Source organism: Choloepus didactylus, chromosome 16 (assembly GCF_015220235.1).
Source record: "Choloepus didactylus isolate mChoDid1 chromosome 16, mChoDid1.pri, whole genome shotgun sequence".
Lineage (NCBI taxonomy): Eukaryota > Metazoa > Chordata > Mammalia > Pilosa > Megalonychidae > Choloepus > Choloepus didactylus.
In genome coordinates this window covers 45,599,000-45,621,930 of record NC_051322.1, presented here as the reverse complement: position 1 = coordinate 45,621,930, position 22,931 = coordinate 45,599,000, and the positions used below count along the sequence as shown (strand labels likewise).

Genomic DNA, 22,931 nt, shown 5'->3' with positions numbered 1-22,931 from the left:
AACATAGTTAGAGGTAGTAAGTGTGGATAAAGACTAACACCAGCAGTTCATTGACATGGGAAAAGTAACTTATAAGAAAAAAACAACTCAAATGGCATTGGGCAAAAACGTTTTTTAAAAAATTTTTGAATGCTCTCTGATCTCTTCCACTTCAATATTGAACCTACCAAATTGTAAGCTTTTAACGTTTTTTAATGTGTAGGATAAGATTTGATTGCTCCTTTTTGGTAAATGCTCCTGATTTAGAACCATGTAAGCTTTTCGCAACCTGTCGAAAGAAAAAAGGAAATTGATACCTATATTAATTGATGGTATCCCTTTTATATGCTTTCATTTCCTTGTTAACACTACTACTTTTCTTCAATAAAAATTTAAGGAGCTTCAGTTTTAGAACTAGACATCTGGAAAAGATATTTCCTTAAAATCCTAAAAATATAAATCTAGATAATGTCACACCACCAGTGCACATACCCTCACTGGCTGTATTATGCACACACTGACTTTCAGAGCATAATCAGATCATAAAACTGAAGGTCATTGATTTTAAGATAAGTTCACTTACCTGTGATAGATTCTAATAAATTGTAAGTTTCCTTGGAAAATGAGTATGACTCTGTCAATCTGATGAGGTTATAGATGTAAATTAGCTAATGCAGTACTGGGCACATGGTAATAACTCAATATGAGTTCCCCACTTAATTTTGAATAGGCCTTAAGGCGTATAATAGGTCAAATTTTTTAATTCCATTTTGTAAAATTTATCCATTATAGATGGTAGAAGTGAACTGATAGTTCATGGATGTGCACCAGTATTGTTGAATAGATGAACTTCAGAGTATACTTTCTCTAAATGTGCTTAAAATAAAGAATTCAGAATGGGACATGGTCTCATATGTCGTTTGATAAATTGTACAAAGAGAACATTTTGATTAGAAATTCATGGTAAAGTACAGCTTTACATTTAGGAGCAATCACTGTTAGCTAGCTCCTTCCTTGGTTTAGGAAGTCAGAGATATAAAGACTACCCTTTGCTTTTGTAAAAGAAAAAAAAAAAATCCTTCATTCATTCAACTAAACTGTCTTTCTTCTTTTTGTCTATAACTGAGAATTCTGGCCGGTTACCAGTTACTCACTTTTCCTGACCAAAAAGTTAATTTATCAATGAGAAGGTGATGGTGTGGAAGTGATCATACCAAGACAGTCTTACCAGTTTATACAGGAAGTTTCATGGCCCTTTAGAGATAATAATAAAATGAACTATAGCAACTCCCACAGAGTCTTACTATGTGCCCGGCACTGCTCTAAGCACTTTATATGGTAATCCTTCCAACAAACCATGAGGGTAGGTACCATTATATTCCTGAGGCACAGAGATGTTGAGTGACTTGCCCAAAGTCACACAACTTGTCGGTGAGAGGACTGGGTTTTGAATCCAGAAATGATCCAGTCCATCCTCACACCCACTTTCTTATGACATCCCTACCAGTTATTCATTCTCCTGAAACTAGGCATGTCTTTCAAGTGGGAGCTTACCATTTTCAGAAGCCATCTGCTTCCCTAATCTTTAAAACAACAACAAAAATAAATGTGAACCAGAGGAAAATGTTCCATGATTGGGCATAGGGGTGGTCTGATGTTGGTAAACATGGATAAGTATAATGGCATGTCCATGAGCATTAGCACCTGTGCAAAGCAGATCAGGAATCTACACCCAGTGACAGACTGAGTCATGATTTTAATTCTGCCAAATGTGCATAATTCACAGTTCAGTTTTAGATGGTGTGGCTAGTAGTAAGGTACAGTATTTCATCTGCATTCTTCTGATTTCCTCATAGTGTTGGCTCTATCTCAGAGCCAAGAGGGAGATAGAAGAGGTGGGCCAAAGATCCTAACACCATAAGCCAAAGAGAGCGAAACTTATTCATTCTCTTGTCAGCTCATTCTTAAGCAATCCTGGTTCAGCACTGGGCTAAACCCTAAAGGTTTAATGGTGAAAAGAACTTACAGTTTAATGAAGGATAAAGACAAATGAAAATGCAATTAAAATGCAAAGGGATAACACCTCTAATGAGGGCATTGTGGAGTTCTATGGGATTTATCAGGAGAAATGAACCCAACTCAGAGGCTGGGTGTGAGGATAGGAAGTGCTAGCTAAAGCAAACACCAGGATGAAGAGGACCTAGTGGAAGTGGGTGGAGGAGGCAGGAGACTATTCAGGGCAGAGAGAGTGGTGCATGTGAGGAATTGAGAGAAGGGTGGTAAGGCCACTCGAGTACCAGGGGATAAAGGATGAAGCTAAGTCATGTAGGACCTTCAAAGTCTTATTTAGAAATTTGAGAAATGAGAAGCACTTGAAGGATTTCATGCATCGGAATCTTATCACCAACTTCATGTTGGCAAGATCATTGAGTACAGGATAAAAAATGAGTGGGCATGGTGGGGAGAATAAGTCTAAAGGCAGAGTGACTTGTTGGGAAGGCTATACACTAATTCAGAAGAAGAAGACACATTAGTGACAGTTGGAATAGAGGGGAATGGATAAATTTAAATTTGTACAAGTAAGAATGCATAACCATGGTGGACAATTGTAACAGCAAGATGTTGATGTCAGGGTCTAGACAGGAGTTTGAAGGCATTCCTATAAAGAAGCCATTATTACAGTATACAGTAAATTATTATTAGCCATGAAGATTGCCATTTCATGATTTCTTTTCCTTTCCCTTTAAACATTCATTAAAGAGCCAACACTTTATGCTTCAGGAGTTTGTTTCATCCACCATAATTCAGTCCCATAAACGCATGTCTCAGGGCCCCTGAATCATTTCATTCCTTTCCACCCCCTCCCTTACTCTCTTCCTCTCACTGACATCTATATGCCCGAACAGTGCTCTATTCTCATAGCATTTTGCTGTCAAGTAATGCAAGATAGGAGATAACCTGGTAAAGTAATCCTCCAATTAAATGTTAACTGATAATGTCTTCTCAGGCAGTATCCCTCCCATGAATTATTTTCACTTTAATAGAATAGTAGTACCTGAGGCATAATGACCTTCAGGAATTAATATCTAGTGATAAAATTCCTAACACCCATTAACACAATGGAAAAAATATTAAGGGAAAACATAGAAGTGTTTCTGGTGCCCTTTGGATCGTAATATTATTTGCTTGACTGCTCCACCCCAGAAGTTAGAACTGACACATGGCAAAACCAGAGAAAGATGAACAAACCCTGACTTCTCAGAAATCTTTGCTGAATCACAACTTCATAAACCCTGCCTTAGACAAGTCCACTTGAATTTCCTAGAATTCCATTTTGAAATCATTAGCAATAGACACTGGCCATGCGTTTAAGGTAGAAAGTGGAGAGCTTTCAAAATAATACATTGCCCCACTCTAAAAATGGGTCTACACAGCAGCCACTTTTTAATTCATCATGGTGTTGTACCAAGATTACTGATTATAAAGTCTTGAAATGAGTAGCCAGGGGTGGAGAAGGTGTTGGAATCCATATTTATTTTAATGATTTAGGGACTATTGGCCATTCATTTTCAACTGTTTGTAATTGAAGCCTTGAAATATGGACTTTATCATAGGAATGCTTCATTCACCCTTGTATAATTTGAACACACTGAAATGGCACATGTGGACTCATAAATCATTCGCGTGCACAGAGGGGCAATATATCACTCCACCCCTTGTTCACCCAGCTCCAAGAAGAGGAAAGGCACAGAAGGATGAGTTATAGCCCACTAGACACAATCCCATAACTTCACATCTTACATTTCCATGATGCTTTTTTATATAGCCTTCATATTAACATGCTGGTCATTTCATGATAAAAAAGGGTTTTATCATGAGGTTTTTGTTATCAAGCATTTTTTAAAATTATTTATTTCTCAAAACACTCACAAGTTGTTTGACAAAGTCACTTTCAGGCAGTCAAACAGATCATTTTCCAGGGCTTGTAGCAATGGGCCCCACCACCTACACAAACTGCGATGAATTAGCCTTATGGTCTCTAATATGCCAGCAAGAAATAATAAATGTAAAAAATCAAATTAAATTGTCTCTTTGTGGCAAGGTTTATGTTTAAAGCAAAGGCAATGCAACTTGCTCTTTTTTACTGAAGCTATAATAAGGAATTTAGTTATTATTTTAAACCACTTCAGGGTACAGACATTGTTTTATAAAGAATAAACATCTGCTTTAAATCATCATGTTTCTAGAACTCATTCTGTCTTTTGCTATTAACATTATTTCCTTGCTCCAACTCTGAATTTGCGTACTAATTAAAATCACAATCTGCTGGGCTTGATACTACACATATGTGAGCCCTGCATGCTAGAATTTTCTCTCTTAAGGCAATGTTTGTAAAATATCACACATACCAAAAAACAACCACTTGTAAACGGTTTACATTTGGGTTCATTTCATGTGTTTGGATTTTCCATTTTATTGTCAAGTTTTTTTAGATCCCTGCTACTCAAAGTGTGGTCCTTCGACCAGCGTCAACATCTCCTGGAAGCTTGTCAGAAATGCAGATTCCCAGATCGCACACAAACACCCCACCCTATCCCACCACCCCTCCCACAGAATCAAAAGCTTCATTTTTACAGGATCCCTAGATGAAATGTTTGCACATTTAAGTTTGAGAAGCCCTGCTCTGATTAGATGGCATTTTGAAGGAGACAAGAATCAGTGAATTTGAACAGGCTACTTAAGAGGCAAAATAATAATATATTAACCTTTTTGAGCATCATGCTTATTGTGTTCCAGGCATCATGCTAACTAGATGCTTTTTATATGCATTATCTCATTTGGGAAAAGGAAAAAGAAGACTTTGTGAGGATGGAAAAGTGTGTTGGTAAATGAAGAAATTTAGAATATTCTAGGTATGTGTTGTACCCTGGAGAAAAAGGCTACAGATTGAGGATAAGAACAGGTATAGTTTACATATGAGAGGGGTAGAGATTAGAGAAAAGATAATGGAGACAGGAATATCTTCCAAATGGCCGGAAAAAATACTGTGGTAATGGATTAAGCCAAACAGCAAAGAGCTGTTTGGAAGTGTCAGAGCTAATTTGCCAAAAGCACATAAGGACTTTCACTTGTCTCTTCACTTTTGAAAAACAGGTTAAAAGACTATTATGTTGCATGTTTACTTTATATGTAAATGTACATGTAAATTATATAAAATGCATGTTACTTTCTATGGATCCAAGTCTTGCAATGGAGAATTCTTACAATCTTAATATCGGCATAGGAGTGCATCATTTTTAATGTATAACCATCAGCATTGATTTTTTTTCTATAAGGAACCAGCTTAAATATTAGAGCTGATGGAAAACAACATAAGTATGCATGGGAATGAAAGGAACTTGTTTCTAATCTTATTCTGAACTGATCCACATATTAACTGATGAACCAAATTATGACCAATTACTTGGTTAACAGGATTAGTGTTACTGATAAATCTCATAGAATTTCTTTAAATAACAACCACAACTTGGTCTTGAGTTAAAGGCTTTAGGGAATAAAATTGGCTTAACAAGGACAGAGTTGGGCTTCTGTTTACATTAATTTTTAGGGTTCTGGCCATCCTTATTCTTGTATGAACAATTTCTATAAACCTGTAGGAGACACCAAACAATTCCCAATAAAGTCATTGGGAGCCACCGCTATAATTCTACTTCTCAAGAAGTAAGTTTTACATGCCAGGTTGCCTGAGTAGGATATTATAGATGAGAATGGTGTTAATTATCTGTTACTGCATAACAAATTACCCCAAAAGTTAGCAGCTTAAAACAGCAAACATTTATTACCTCACAGTTTCTGTGAGTCAGAACTCCAGGCTTGGCTTAGCTGGGTGCCGCTGACTCAAGGACTTTCACGGGGTTGTGAACACGCTGATGGCCAGGGCTACAATCTCAGCTAAAGGCTCAAATGGGGGGGATCCAGTCACATGATTAGTGTCTGGATTCAGTCCCTCCTCAGCACCTAGGCCTTTTCCCAGGACTGCCTTATGACCCAACAACTAGCTTCCCCCAGGGCAAATGATCCAAGAGAGTGCAGGAGAGAAAGTGTGCCTGAGATGGAAGCCAGTCTTTGGTCTTTTTCTAACCTAATCTTGGAAGTGATAGCTCATCACTGCTGCTATATTCTCTTCATCAGAAGAAAGTCAGGAAGCCCATCCCACACTCAAGTGTGTGAACACCAGGACATGGGACCCACCCGAAGCTTACTACAATTATTTTCTATCTTTCTTTCCTTCCTGCGTCTCCATATTTTCTAACAGTCTGCTTTGGACATGTAAGGAAATAATGTTAAAGGTAATAAAATTAAAGAGAAATTATTCTCTTATCTGAAATGTTGATTAGAAAAGTCACTCTTATTTGGAGATTTCTTAGGAGACAGTTGAATTGTCTGAAAGCAGGGTTTATTAATGACCTTTCTGGCCACATATTAAGTCATGTCATGAATTCAAGTCTGGGATTATTAACCTACCAATGTTCTATATAGCTTTCAATTTTTTCGCATTGAAAAATTGACATAGCAAAAACCCCTGAGGGTAAGACAAGTGGACCAATCTTCCTCAATTGCCTAACAGCTTCCTTCTTGCTTTTTTCTCAATAGCATGCTTGATAGTTCAAGCCGGCTTGATGAGGAACACAGGCTCATCGCCAGGTACGCGGCGAGGCTGGCAGCAGAGTCCTCCTCGTCTGTAAGTAGTTTGAGGGAGAACTTTCATCTGTTGGCATCTGGGAGCCTTGCCTTTCATGTGTCAAGCTCAATATTATCATTATAGTTGGTGCTAATTAGCAGGACAATTTGTGTTAATTTATTATTCATGTATTTGTTGCTATCTTTAGAATATCTTGGGGATGAATTCCCAGTTTAAAAATGGCAGACCTGAGGAACAAAACCATCTACAGTCATGTGACACTGAGATCACACGAACTACCTGAGGAAGATTACGGTTCCTTTAAAGGGTCTAGAGGAGATATGTTCAGGGAAGATACTAGGTTTAAAGCAGAATAGTTTCAAGTGACACTTAAAATATATTTGTAAAGGCCAACAAGGCTAGTACCCCTCTTCATTTGCTGCTGTCTCTAAAACAAAAACAATAAACCTGATACCTTTATTCAGAATTCATCTGTGCTGAACTGAGGCTGAGCTTCCCCTGGTGCATCACAAAGGACAATGGTGGCAGGGGAGCAAGGGGGAAGCTGTTGCCTGTCCCCTCACATAAGATGTTGCAGCTGTTAGAGCCCTTCCTGCAAGGCATTTAACTAATGATCCCAGATGGGAGCCATAAAATGACCCATTGTATTAGGCCTGGCATTGCTCTCTGTTCAGATTAGTGGCTGTGACAGTTAGAAACTGCCATGATCAAGATGGGAAGGGGTCTGGGGCACACAAAAAGTACACTTTATGGCCCCCAAATCAGACACGATGAAACAGAGATATAAATGGAGTGTGTGAAGCTCCAAATGCCATGAATAAAGAACAAAAGCATTAAAGAAAATTAAATTAAAAGGTCAGCTAATAGTCTGAGATTTTAGAAGTGAAGTCCACGTGAAAGGAAAGACAAGACGAAGTTTCTGGCAAAGCCTCCCTTCCATTTTTTCTTGCATATACCTCTAAAGACATACAATCTCATGTAGTAAGACATGAGACTAGAAGTGTGGATTTGTGCATTTGAGCCCCAGCTCTCCATAATCTCATTCAAAGCACTACCTTGTTGAGTTCAGTTTCCTTACCCATAAAAGGTATAATTAAAATTATTATACTTACTAGCCCGTCTTGTTATGATGGTCAAATGAGATGATAAAATGAATGAAAGAGCCAATGTGAGCGAGAGGTCACAAAAAAAGGCAGTCTACAGACCAAGTTTGTCCCACAGAAATGTTTTGTTTGGAACCTCAACTCCAATTTGGCCACTTTGTCTGTTGTGTTAATTTTCCTTTCTTAGCTCATTGAGCTTTCTCTTAGTCAGCAGAGCTGCCAGCCACCTTTCTTGAGCTTTCTTCTAATAGACAATCTGGTTTTGATAGAAGGAAGTAGTACTTTGCAATTCTTTGCCCAGATCTTCAGTCATCTTCTTGTATTTGTAACTAATAAAATATCATTAGACTATAAATGCAAGGGAGAGTTCATTTACTTTGGTTCATTTTTAAATTTTTGTTTTTATGGAATTCCCTACATCTTTCCTCACCATGTTCTACTGGATCACCACATTTCTTATGACATCTTACCTCCTCGTCCCGCATGACTCCATAACCAGTGGTCTCGCCGTTTCCTAATACACCATGATGAAACCTGGAGTCGACTCACCCACTCTACTCATATTTGTCTATATGATCTCTGTGGTCAAGAAAGATAACTTTGTATATGAAACCTGCCACTGTACCTATTAGATAATAGGTGCTAAATAAAAAGAAAATTTGTTAATGGAAGACTAAATAAATCAGTACATTTGAAGGAGCCCAAAATGTAAGAAAGTTTTGCCTAAATGCAAACAGTAAGTTATCCTCAAGTTCAGGATTTGCATATGAAATGCTGCCTACAAGACAGTAAAAAATTGGTTGAATTCTAATTGATCAAATCATTTAGTAGGATATGGAGAGTCAACAAGCCAGATCTAGTCTTTGAAAGAATATGGGAAATCTCTATAGCCCATGATTACAAAAATTTTAGTAAGGATTTAAAAGCCATATAAGGATAATAATCTTGGATTTCTTTAAGGCCAATAATTGAGACATGGCTGCATAAAAATTAGCTGTGTTGGGAGTTTCTCAGTGCCCTTCTGGGTCACTGGACCCTGCCTTGAAATAGGGGATGGGGTTAGGGGGAGATAGGGAATCCATCCAATACCTGTCTGGTGACCTTTTCTTTTATGAATAACACTCTGAAGATCTGTCTGGCTCTCTGTCTCTGGCTTTGGCATCTCTATTTCTCCCCATGTCATCACTTAAAGATGTAAGACACAATTACCCATGTAAAGTGTGCTATCTAACACACAGTAAGCACTGATAAATGATATTTCCCTGTTCTGCCTTTTTCTTTCTGCCTCCATTTCTACCTCTTGCCTCTCTTAATCTGGCTATTATTCTTTTTTCTTCTTCAAATTCAAATCCCTCACTGTTCTTCTCTCTTGCTTTTTCTCCTAATAAGGACTATTATATGAGCTGATCTACCAATCATTATTTGCTGTATTAATTGACTGCTATTAAATCCTTAGCCATAATTTTTAAAAACAAGTAAGTTATATGCTACATATATTTACTCCTTAAAGAAATATACTGTTTCTTACTGTTTATAATTTAGTATTGATTCTCCTTTGCATTGGCTATTATCCACTGATTAAAAAACAAAATAAAATAAAAAGAGACACCTTAACCCTAGATGGAATCTATAAACTATGCTGGGCCAAATCCAGGCAATTTTTATATGACCCACGAACTAAGAACAGTTTTTACATTTGTTAATGGTTGGAAAAAAAGAAGAATACTTTGTGGCAAATTCAAATTTCATTATCTATAAATAAAGTTTTATTGGAACATCACCATGGTCATTTGTTTACACATTGTCTATGGCTATTTTTGTGCTGCAACAGTGGAGCTAGATTGTTGCCATAGAGACCATATGGCTTGCAAGGCCTAAAAACTATGTGGCCTTTCCACTGCTTCTGGTTTTTCACTTTTCAGCTGTCATTCTGCTATGGCATAAACCACACCTTGAGTTATTCTGTTACAACATTCTTGAACCACCCCAACCCCAGTTTCTCTATATAATTTCTGATCAATTAATATAAAGAGCAAAGCAATGACTCAGATCCACAACTGACTCCAATGAGTTTCTTCTTCTTGTCAATACCTAAATTGTATTCATGAAAAAGAAAATTATGTAAATGAAATCAGAAGAAAACCTGGATCATAGGTCAAAACTGCCATCTGTACATGCCAGACTTAGATACAGAAAGTCATTTAGGATCCAAAACTTAGGACCTCAGATTCTTCATTGGTAACACAAATTATTTCTTTACTGAGAAAAATGCTAATTAAAAAATTATAGAAAAACATTATGAAAACCAGACCTTTAAAAAGTTTAACCTTTCCTCCAATTAAGTCTGTGAACGTTAAAGAGCAGGCTGTGTTTCCTCATGGTCCTTTAGCTCGGGCAACAGACACCTTTTTTAAAATCTTGGCATTCTTTGGTAAAAAGAGGAGTTGTGGTTTTTTTTCATTTGTATTTTAAAGGCAATAAAAGCTGACTTGGAGGAATTTCCTTAATGTACTGTAGATCAAAGAAAGCAGGGCACAGAGAAGTATGCATAATCTGACCCTCTTTTAATAAAACAAGGTCAAATAAACCCTTTACTAAATACACATACACATATATAGGCTTCTGTAAGTATGACATGATGACTTATGATATATATGTGATTAAATGATAACTGATAAAACTATGACTTCGTCTACACCAAATGTTAAAACTGGTTGCATGACAGAGAATGATGGGGCAGGGGTGACCCATTAATGTAAAATTATATCTAGGAATAAATAAATGCACAAAAGTTTGTTGACCAAAAGAAAGAAGAAGAAGAAAAGAAAGTCTTATTAACCATGACTTAAAAACTATCAAATTTTAATATTACATTACATTGACTGAAAATAATTCTAGAGAAAGAGTTGTAACAGAAAAACATTTTTATAAACCTGCCTATATTGAAAAGAATAGTTGCGTTAGGGTCAGCATAACAAGAATTAAATAGCTTCCCAAAGACCTCAGGTCAGAAAGTTGAAAAACAATGTTTCGTATGTTTTGTGTATTGCCTGCTGAAGAGTTCTATTCTGCTTTCTGCTACCTGTATGTGCTCCAGATCTGCAGAAAAGTTACTCTTAGAGGGGAATAGCAATTTGATTTTATGTATTTGCTCTTTTTGTTTTGATATAGTTTCCTTTTCCTTGTCTGCGTATCTCATGTTTCCTGTCTTCTCAAATACATTTGGGCTCACATTTCCTAATATTAAATAGTCTAAACTACATCTTTTACAGCAGCCAAGTCAGCAGAGAAGTGCTCCTGACATCTCCTTCACCATTGATGCAAATAAGCAACAAAGGCAGTTGATTGCAGAACTAGAAAACAAGAACAGGTAAGACTTTTTAGACATGCTGGCTTTTTGATCAAAGTGTGCATTCATTAATAACCTGTAGTTGTACTTTAAGACACCTGGGCTTCTCACCTTGTATGCATATTTAAAGGAAGACATCTAGAGCCTGTAATGGCATGCTGGCTTCTGAAAAGCTCATCTGTAGAAACTGCATGAGAAAACCTTATATATATATAAAGCTCTGAGATGTCAGTGCAATTAATGTTATGTCTCTTGTTTACTACCTAGGCTGTCTCATCTCACTTTTTCTGACACACTTGTTTTTGTTAAGGAGCTCTCTAGTGCAGAAGGGCCTTCCTGGGTGCAAGGAGAAGGTTCTTCTGTCACCTAGAGACAAGTAGGAGTCTTGTCAGGGAGGCTCCTTGTAAGGATCTCAGGCTAAAGAGGCACTGGGAGTGACTCCACCATCACCCAGATATTCAGACCAAACCTCTCCACATCCAGCCCATCAGTGAGTCCTTTCTTTATTCAGAACAGATTTACCTGCAGTCTACCCCCACAGTATATCCCACAACCTGTCCGCTTATCTCTACCTCCACCACGGCTACCCTGGTCCAATTGTCATATTTTAAAATATAAATCTTATCATATTATTCCTTGGTCAATAGGAATAATGTGGTTTTCCTTCATGCATCAAATAAAACCCCTGCAGGGTCTGACCTGATGCCTGCCTACCTGTCCAGCCTCAGCTTACCTTCCTTGAGATACTCCAGCCTCTCGGGGCTTCTTTCTTCCTGTCTGTACTTTGCACTGGTTGTTCTCTCAGCCTAAAAAGCTCTTCCCCAGGTCTTTGCAAGAATGGTTCCTTCTCATCATTCAGTTCTTAGCTCATGTCACCTCCTCACAGCTCACCTTCCTAACCTGGCTCAGTACCCTCACAGTCACTCTCTCTTATATTCTCCTATATATTTATATTTTTTGTAGCACTTATCACTATCTGAAACAATCTTATTTATATGCTTATTCCTTGTTCATTGTGTGGCTGAAATGTACGGTCTTTGAGAACAGAGGCCAAGCTGACTGGTCCATGGAGCCCAGAACCAGGCCAGACACATTGCAGAAACTCAGCAAATAGTGTTGAATGAGAAAATAATGAACAGCCAAGTTGGATCTCAAACTCAGTGCTGTGTTAGGCCAGTATATGAACAGCTTGCTCATTCTCTATTTCCTCCAATAGCCCCAAAATGGCATAACACTGAATTCCCTTCCTAATCACTGATATCCCTCCTGAGGTCAAACTGGCAGAGGAAGGCAGGTCATGGTAATTATTTCATGTCATAGAATTTGACCTGAGAATGTTGGGATAAAAAAATCAAAGTATTATTTAAAGTTCTATTTTAAAAAAATGAAAAGGAAGAAGCAAACTCTGTTGTCAGGTTTTCATATTTTTCCTAGTAAAAGGCTTTTGTCTTAATTGTCTTAGGACCAGATTTTTATCATTAGGAGCTACAAATTAGAATGGAAATAGCCTCCTAAATGGGACAGCATGACTTCATAGCCTTTGAAACTACTACTCTAACCTCCAAAGAGCTATGCCCACATCAGAGCTGGAATATTAAATATGTTTGCAATATACAATCCCTCTCAAATTACCAAGTAATAGGAGATGAGACATAAGAAGGGAGAAATTGTGAATATTACGCAGAAATATAGCTATACAAATTAGAATTTTTTTCAGTATACTTGCAAGCTAGTAAAATTGCCTCTCCTATTTTATTTAACATTTATTATATCTACTTTGTGCAAATAATTGTGCTAAATTGGAAAAAGGTGTTGAATGAAGGGATGGTTTCAAATGCACAAAGGCCCTTAAAATCCAGGAGAAGCAACCCAAATGAAGGAAAAAAGTAGTTAAAGATGGGGAGTAAAAGTGGGGTCAGGGAGGCATGGGAAAATGTATGTGAGCTGAGCTAGACAGTCTGAGGGTTCAGAGCAGCAGCACTAGTGTAAGTGTGGAAATGGACCACCATCAACCCTCGTGTCTGTGGCACAATTGTGTGAGAATTGATGGTGGTGGAGGGCAGGGGAATAGAGGACCCATGTTCAAAGGCTGTCTGAATGCACAGTCAATGGGGGAAACTTTATAGCAATTTGGACGCGAGAAACGGCATGGGGGAAAAAGCAAAGGGACCACTTTTAAATTCTTAACAATTAGATTTAATCCAAAATTCCAACTCCTATAGAATGAAACCTTGCTATTGGTAACCTTAGTAAATATTAAAATTGGAATTTAAAGATTTTTCTTTTTTCTGTTTTAGTCAAGGAAGTAAGCCTATACTATGTGCTGTGAAAGGTTACTCAAAATGACTGTGACCTAATTAATTGGTGCCAGGAAGTCAGTCAGCGTCCCATGACAAAGTCAAACGAAAGAGCTAAAGAAGAGAGGAAGAAAAGGGGGGAAATCTCTTCTTTTATCCAGAATTAGAAGGCCATGCAGGCTTGAGGCCTGTTGGAACCATGCCAAGTGGGGACCAGCTGCTGGAGAAGGATCTGGCTTTCTAGAGAGTCCGGACTCTTCATTCACAGTTTCTCCCAGACATCATCCCATAACCTCTTCTCCACCCCTTAACCCTTTGCACTAAAACATACTATGATCACCAGGTGGCAACAGTAAGAAATCTAAGTCATTGTTTTGGGGTGTTGGAGAGTGTAATAGTGATGATCTTATATACTTAGAGTGCATGTGTACAAACATTTTTTTTCCTTTCATCCTAAAACAACTCTGTGAACTAGGCAGGTTATCATCCCCATTGCACAGATTTTTTTTTTCTACAGGCAGCTGTTATCTATACTCTTTTCCCCCAATGACCAACTCACCATCCCAGTGGCCTCAGATGTGTAGGGTGAACTCTATGGAGACACAAGTTTTTATTGACCACTTCAGGACAGTGAAATTCAGCAGCAAAGATAGGGGAGAGAATTCCAAGTAGGATTACACATAGGCTTTGAGAAAAGCAGTGAGGACTCTTGCTTGGCTGGCACAAGGGGTTGAGATGAAGGATCACACTAGAATCATTAATGCTTGAGGCTTATAAACCAGGCCAAGGAATTTGAATTGTATCCTGTCACAGCGGAGGGCAGGGTGAGGGGAGTAGCAGAATATCTGCATTTCTGGCAAAGCAATCAGGTTATTAAATATGCAGGTTGTATTTACAAAGGGAGCTGATCAGAAGCTGGTGAGAAGTGATGAGGACCTTGGCTAAATTGACGGTCAGGAATGGAAATAAAGGAACAAAATCCAGGAGCTGTTTAAACAAAAGAATAAATATTTCTGGAATGTTAGTTTACAAGATTTCTTCCCTATTATTCACATTTTTCTAAACTTTCTCTCAGGGATTCCACATTTTCCAACAATAATCTTCACACAACCCAGATTTCATTCACAGCCCTCTTCTCTTTTGCTCACTTGTTCTTTCCTGCCTCCTATCCATCTGTTCTTATATGAAAAGTAAAGTCAAAGATTCGGGGTGGGAACGAAGGGATAAAATATCAGGGTCAAAGAGAGTCTTTGTACAATCACAGGAGGAGCAGGTCAAACCTGGCTCGACATCTTTTCTAGACCCCTTCTTAAAAGAAAAAGGCTGTAAATAACCCCACAAGCCCACAAATATCGTATCTTGGTTGCAGTGTCTCCTCAAAGCACTTTGTCCCCTCCTCCAATCCTCTGCTTCCACAGAGCCTGGGGATAGGGAGCTTGAGGGGAAATCAGGACTTCCTTTGAGGAAATACCTACCCCAGGATTATCTGCCTCCCAGTGGGTCTGTCTACTTCCGATTGCAAAATCACAGGAAGTCTGTGAGTGTCTTAACAGCGCTGGCTGTGCTGTGGTATCACTCTGACTGCATGTTTCCTGGATGTTTTTAGATTGCACTCTCTGAATGCAAGTTTTTAGGGCCAGAGAGAGAGAAAAGAGAAATGCAAATGAGAAGTGATGGCAGAAAGAGAGCTTCATCCTGTCTGAGTTCTTTCATGACCCTTAGGTTTCTCCACCCCGGGAGGAGATCTTGGAAATCCCGTTTCACTGGTCATGTAAGTGTGAGCCTTAGGTAAGGGACCCTGGGGGCTCTATGGAGTCACCTCAGGGGCACTAAAGAGGTGGGAGAAAGGGCTAGCAGCACACAGCTGCCCTCTCCTCAACTAGACAAGCTCCCTCTTAACTGTTTGACATATTGGGTTTCCATGGAAGATTTCTTTTAAATAAAAGGTTTGCACCATGGAACACCAAGGGGACCAAAAAAAAAAAAAAAAAAAACTGAGAACCACTGAGTTACAGTTCTGCCTTCTTACCAGACCCTTGATAGACGTAATGAATGATTTACTGATAATTAGCCTCCTGATTCTGGTATGTGTTTGTGAAGCAGTAGAAAGCCTTTTCCCCTTGCTTACCAAGTTCACCTCCCGTTAGTGGTGCTTTGTTCCGTCTTATTGGCTCTTGTGTACTTCATTGGGTGGGAAATTCACCCCCACACACACTTCCAAGAATAAGTGACCTGTAACCTTACTTAATGGTTTCTGACTTGCTTAGAGATGATTTGCCTTGCCCAAGTCACCTATCATTTATGGGCAGCCTAATGTTCACCAAAATGCAGGGCAGCTCTGCTCCAACATCGATAACAGACTGACGCATCTCACCCCTGACAGAGGGCACAGCACTAGCCGTCTTATGTCACAGACTCAATTACAGTGAATCCTTTTAGGAGCACTTTCCTTTTAAGGCTACCCTCATTATGATCCATAGTTAAGGCTGAAAATGTTGAGACAAAAGAAAAAGGGTTTTGCCTAACTGGGAGCTTCTCAGATAAATTCATTCAGAGGAATTTCATTCATGGTGAGAGAAGGAGGTTATTTAGTTTTGCAAAATGAGCCTCATTTATCCTTATTTTCCCTCAAAGCACTTCTTCACTTGCTGGCTGCAGGTATTTTATGGTGTCAGAAAGCATGATCATAAATAATAGGAAGATACAATTTTGTCTCTTAAGCAGAGCACTCTTCTGAGTTGAACACATTATTGCAGCATTATATTACTTACTATATATAAGCTAAGTAGGCTGGGTATAACCCTTGGCTTGATGGCTCCAGCTATGTCCTGCAGAACCGTCATGGTTTGGACGTACCAGAGATGGAGTGCATCTTTCCCTCACCCACGGCACCCAATTAGCTGCATCAAAGCCTCACAAACACAGTGAATTTTTTGGTTAGTGAGGGTCGTTTCTGTTCCTAAATGTGAGATGACTCCTATCTTTTACCTGGTGGCCCTGATCTGCTCAGATGTTAGTATTCCGGAAGTTAACTGACCTTGATTTCTTACTTTCTTTTTCTCTCCTAAGAGAAATCTTACAGGAGATCCAGAGGCTACGGCTTGAACATGAACAAGCTTCTCAGCCCACTCCAGAGAAGGCTCAACAAAACCCCACTCTGCTGGCAGAACTCCGGCTCCTCAGGTAAGAGAGGAGCCCAGGTGATCTCAGGGAATAAATGTCATAAACTGCTGACATTTGTTTACTTTTATTTTTAATAGCAATTGCTGAGATGTGGGACATTTGGGAAGAGGTTTATATTCTATTCTTTCATTTGATACAGAGAAATTCTTTTTAGTTATTTGCACTATCACCAGTGGGTTTATAATGCATATTCAATAAAACAGACACATAAAAAGCTAAATAATTACACAAGTATTAAAAATCACGATAGCTTTTTTGTTTTAAAAATTTACCTGTAGGTCTATAGAGAGGAATCTTACTTTCTCTGAATCTTGATCCTGCATAGCTTTATATACAGAACTAAAAAATAGGCCTCATGCCTTCTTTTTCTGCAACAGAATTAAAAGGACTAGGGCTGGCTAATCTGTCATCATAAAATATTTGAGTTGGAAGAGACCTTAAAAGGTCATCTGGTTCAACCCCTGAATTTTGGTGTGCTTCTCTGAGTCAGAAAGCTGGAGAGCAGGAGGACCAGGTGAAGACTGTAGTTCTCCCCAGCACCCCCAAGGCCGAAAAATGAAAGTCTTCCTGTGGGCTCCACATCAGACAGGCTTAGCACCACGCCCTGAATATGGCAGGCACTCAAACATATTTGTCTAGGAAACAACACAAAAATAAACTCAAAGACATTCTCTCTTAGAAAAGTCATTTTGGCCTTTCTCAAAGCACCTTTAGTTAGCAAGTATTACGTTCTTCCCATCTTTCAATTTGGATGCCAAGTACATTCCAGGTATATCTAACTCTGAATCATTCATTTTCTAAGTATAGATGCCCCTTCTCAGAAAACTTGGTCATTAGACTGTCATTTTCCCCCTCCACACAACAACTGAAGCAGGTTCTGTAAGTCTGTGTTTTGAATTACCAAGCCCCTGAATGAGTTTACATATATAGTAATCATGGATGTTTCTAGGGGTTCCAGGAGAGCCCTGTCCTTCAGACATACTTAACTGAGGCCACGGCACCCCTGGCCCAGGCCTCCTGCTGGCCGTCTGGCTGGAATCAGTCTCCCTGTCTCCAGGCCCATGCACCTGGCTGGAGGAGCAAAGCCATCAAAGGAGATCTACAGAACCTGCAGCTTAGGGCAACTGCTTGATGTGAAAAGATTCTTTAATACTTTTGAAGAAGAAAATAGTTTAATAGGGGAAAAAAAAGATATTCTTCCTTCTCAGCCGATGTGACTTCTTGCCCTAGCCTCAGAGAGATGTGTTATAAATCCTTGCACATCACCCAGATGGGGTAGAAATGACAAGTACCATCATACTTACTAGACGGTCTTAAAAGTGAATGCCTGCTTGAAAGCAGATTTTTCCAAATGGGATTATATAGGCCCTCCAAGTCACAGGCTGAAATTTAAGTCCCATATACACAGAAATATCATTGAATAAGCCATCTTGGACGTAGAGGAACCATTCATCCACCTGTCGGGGTGTCCTTTGTGCCTCTTCCATTGGTTGCCCTATTCCCTCTAGAAGGGGTGATGACTGGGAATTTTTCATAAGCATTCTCATCAGTTTCTCCCAGTTAGCTTTTGCTTTTGAAAGTATCTGGTTCCATTTGGATAATATAGTCTGGGAAGGCTTCTTGATGTGCCTGGATCCCTGATGATAAATTTTCCGACTGCTGTTTCTTCCCTCCTGCATTGCCATGTTGCAAAAGACGCATGATTCTAAATCATCCTCGAGGCCATGGCTTATGGGCAATCCCACTGCCCTGGAGACCACGGTTTCTCTTTCCATTCATGGCTCCAGCTGAGCCCAAAGCTACCTAAGGAGTCTCTCTCTTGGGGAAACTTTTGTGCTTTTGGCCCTCACTGGAAGCTCATGGCCCACCCAGTTCCCCCTGGTTTGCCTTCCTGCCTCTGTGTTCTTTGCATGCATTTTGCTCTGCCTGGAATTCCCTTTCTCCCTTGAAGCATATTTCCTCAGGTACTTTTAAACCACTTACTTTATGCGGGCGCATTTCCACAATTTGGAGAGTTAACAAATACTCTGACACCCCAAAGAACCCTGCTCTGGGTATTCTAGGTTTTATTCTTTAGTAATTTCAGACTTTCAATGAACTTCAAAACAATGGCCCCATGAAGAGTTCCTTTGGCCTTGGTCCACACTGAGGGGGGACCAAATGAAGCAGCTGATTGTAGCTTTCATAGAGATCTTGCCCATCTGTTATATCTTTCGCTGGCCTCTTATTGAAAACTAGCAGGGGAAATTTCTTTCAGCTTGAGGGTGGGAGAGAGGAAGAAGGGAGCTATGTTTTGCTTTTTATGAATGTGTGGTTTATTTTATCTTAAGAGTACTATGAACTTTCTAAATGATCATGTTTCCCTTTTTTACTTTAGCTACAAGGAAGCTGAAAGCCAAGTTTGTAGTCCAGATCTAGTATTTGACAAGGACTATAGGATGGCATTTTTGCATGCTAATCTGACATTTACCATGCATTAAGCTGTACATATTTTGTCCCATATAATTGCTATAACAAACAGAGATGGACACTATTATTATCCTCCCTTTTATAGATGAGGAAACTGATTCAGAGAAGTCAAATAACTCAAGGTCCCACACAATGAGTAGTAGTTCTCAGACCTTAATCATTTCCTGCCTGGACCTTAACTTTCCCTACTTCTGGTCCATCTGCACTGCTATCAGAATTGTATTTCCTCATTCAATCATTGACCCTAAAAACTTCCCTTAGAGACATCATCCAATGCTGGAAGGAATGGGTGAACTGCAGAACCATGAAGAGACAATTGTGTTATTAAGACAGCTAAAGAGCTGCATTTGCAAAGAGAATACCATCTGCTATAATGAAAACATTTACTAAAACTGTGAAACAACTAACCTCACATTACAAATCTCAAGATAAACAAGTATAACTTTTTCCTATCTATCCGTTGCCTTAAAAATGGCTTAAAAAATATAAACTTAAATATGTAAACACAAATATATAAAGTGACTTTTTTAACAAACTAAAAATGGAATTGCAATATCTGCTGCAAGTCTGTGGTTTCCAGACTTTTGAATTTCAGAGAGCAATTAATTCTTTTTTATTTTGAGAAACAACATAGAATTATGTATGTAGTACTTTTTGTTTGCCATATAATTATATTTTTACAACTACCATCATCTATTACCATCATCTATTACCAGCACAGTTTCATAAATAACAGTATATTTTTAACTTTTTATTTGGAAAATATTTCAAACCTACAGAAAATTTGTAAGAATATTATAACAAATTTCCTTCTACCCATCACCTACAAATTCGCTGACTGCTAACATTTTGCCACATCCTTCTCTGTCTCTCTGTTTATATGTTTACAAACGTAAATTTCATACATATTTTGGTGAGTCATTTGAGTAAGTTGCAGACATTTTTGCCCTTCATCCCTAAATATTTAAGTGTATATTTTCTAAGAACAAAAATATTGTCTTATATAACCATGGTGCCATCATAAATTCAGAAAGTTAACATTGTTATATCTTATTATCTAATATACAGTTCATATTCAAATTTTGTCTATTGTCAAATTTTGACTACTGTCCTAAAGTATGTTTTATATATATACAAAATTAGAAATCATCTTACAATCTCAGAATAAAAGGCATTCCTTTAGAGATGAATACATTTAGCTTTATGGAAAAAAACAAAATCACTACATATTCCTTTTTTTTTTCTCATTTTCTGTTAGAACAGTGGAGGCTGCACCACAGATTCATTTTCAGACCCACATTTGATAACCACTGGTATAAAAACTTAGAGAAGACATTATTAAATGAATACTTTTTAAAGAATTCAGTCAGTTGCATGAAACCATAAATGTCATATTTTGAGAAATTATTACTGTTAGATAAATAAATGTATAAGTAAGATTTTTTTAACGTTGAATACTTCTAGTTAAAGCTAGTTCACTTTTCTGATAGCTTTTAAATGCCTCTCTTAGTATTTTTTACCTACAATATCAGAATTGGCTTCAACCTTCCTTCCAAAGTGCTCCTGTGGCCAAAAGACCAAAAATTACAGGGCAGAATGTTGAAGAGAACTGGAAATAAATCAGAAATACTTTCTGTCCTTGTACTAAACCCGGCTGTGTCTGCACTTGGAACACCATGTGCAGACAAGGCCAAAGGCAAACAGTGCATAGATTGTCACTGAAGGATATTTTTGAATGGAGCAAGAAAAGACTAAAATAAAATACCATTAAAGCCTATAAAATTATGATGTTCCTCCTTCTCTGAATTCAGAAAAAAGGCAGTTGTAGAGGAAATTGAATGAAGGATTGCTTTAGCAATGTCATAAGTGGAAATACTAGCTAAAAACATAAGTATATTCAAAAAAGTTTATGATACATTTATAAGTTAGAATTTCATAATTCATAGTAGGGAAAGTCTATATGAAAGCATATGTAAAAAGTCTCATTTATACCCCTAACCTGTCCTCCCACAAAATATCTTTCATTTGGATGAGTCATTGACCTAACTCAGTGTGATTTTGATATTGTCAATTTTTCATTTCGGAGTCCCAGCTATAGACCCACTTAATATTGTGTCTGTGCCATTGAGACTAGGCGTATGCCTTCCTCATTAATACATGTGTGGTGAAAGCATCCAGACATTTTTTAAATATAAGTTCTCATATTTCAAACTCGGATGCCTTTGGGGCAGAGGAAAAAGTGCACATATTACTTATTCACTAATGGCCATGAAATAATGGATTTGAAATTGCTTTGAAAAATATATTTCAAAATGTAAACTAATGGATCATGGTGATGGTAATACAACATTGTGAATGTAATTAACAGCATTGAAATATATATATATGAATGTGACTAAAACATAAAATGTTATTGCCTATATAGTAACAGAATAAATTTTTTTAAAAAAATCCATAGAATTACACTACACAAAGAGTGAACCCTGAGTCAAACCATGGACTATAGTTAGTAGTACAATTATAAAAATGTGCTATCAATTGTAACAAATATTCCACACCACTGCAAGGTGTTAATAATAGGGTAGGATATGAGAATCCATGATTGTTCTGTAAGCCCACAACTTCCCTAATAAAGAAAAAAATTGAACTATTGACATTATTCTCCATTCTGTTTCATTTTTTCCCATTTTAAAGATAATTGTAGAACCTATTAGTGTCAACATAAATGATAGAGTGTAGATTGTCCTTAGTGGTTCCCATTCTTGCTGACAATTTAATAGAAGTTGGGCAAAACAAAACAAAATTAAACACAAACTATGTAGATTATTTTCAGTTGTAGAACAACTGTGTATAACTGTTCTTTATTCTGACTTTACATTATGAAACTAAACCCAAACAAAAAAATATAGATTTAATCTAATGAATAGAATATTGTTATATTTCACCTCTGAAAGGCATCACATTGCATACTAGTGGTACTAGAGATTTAAAATGTACTTTTCTATTTCAGAAATCTAAATACTAAGGTAATCAATATTTTCTGTGAGATTAAAGAGTCCTTGCATTTGGAGGATCTGTAAGACTGACCTCCAGTTTAGTTTCTGTTTGTTGACTCAAGGGAATGCAACGGCACTGACTCCACTACATAGTTAGCATTCAGAAAACATTTCATTAAGTGGTTCATTAACTCAGAGTGGAAGAGGGCAAATGTCAAAAAGGATTTTAATTCTGTGTAAGTTTAGTATAACTTCTAACAAATAAAAATACACCTCAAGCTATAATTGTTCATTCATTTAAAGATGGTTCCCTGTCTGATAACCATGTCAAAGACCCCAGAGATGCCTGTTTCTGGCAGTCAAGTTGTCCCACGAAAGCATGAAATGTGATTATAGTTCAGTGAGCTGAAGGCTGTTTCTAATGACAACTACTTGTTTCTTAGACAACGCAAGGATGAGCTGGAACAGAGAATGTCTGCTCTCCAGGAGAGCCGGAGAGAGCTAATGGTCCAGTTAGAAGGTCTCATGAAGCTACTAAAGGTAAGATATTTCAAATAAATGTGTCCTCAGCCTATGACTATGGCATTTGTAAAATGTTTTGCACATAATGTGCAATGGTTTTTCCAATTACTGTATGTCGTTTCCCCCAAAATGTTGTTTCAAACTCAGATGTAGAACAGTTTCTTAAGACATGAAAAGGTAGCAATCTCATCACTTTCTGGGAGACAGGCTGATGAACACCTTCAGGGGACAACTCCTTCTTGGCTTAATTCCAGTTTCTGTAAGTCCTTGAAAGTAATAAAACTGGATTTATTTTAAAAGATTTTACATTTCATAGTTTTCAGCAGTTAT

The 22,931-nt window shown here is 37.9% G+C and overlaps 1 protein-coding gene across 20 annotated transcripts in view; it reads left to right on the top strand.

Annotated features, from left to right (window-relative positions):
- DTNA (dystrobrevin alpha) overlaps positions 1 to 22,931 on the top strand; it is a 403,763-nt gene that overhangs the window by 354,109 nt on the left and 26,723 nt on the right. For all 20 annotated transcript variants that reach the window (XM_037805729.1, XM_037805730.1, XM_037805728.1 and 17 more), the window contains 4 exons: positions 6,634 to 6,721; positions 11,058 to 11,155; positions 16,501 to 16,614; positions 22,523 to 22,619. In XM_037805729.1, coding sequence (XP_037661657.1) covers positions 6,634 to 6,721; positions 11,058 to 11,155; positions 16,501 to 16,614; positions 22,523 to 22,619 — 397 coding nt within the window. The remainder of the gene's footprint in view (positions 1 to 6,633; positions 6,722 to 11,057; positions 11,156 to 16,500; positions 16,615 to 22,522; positions 22,620 to 22,931) is intronic.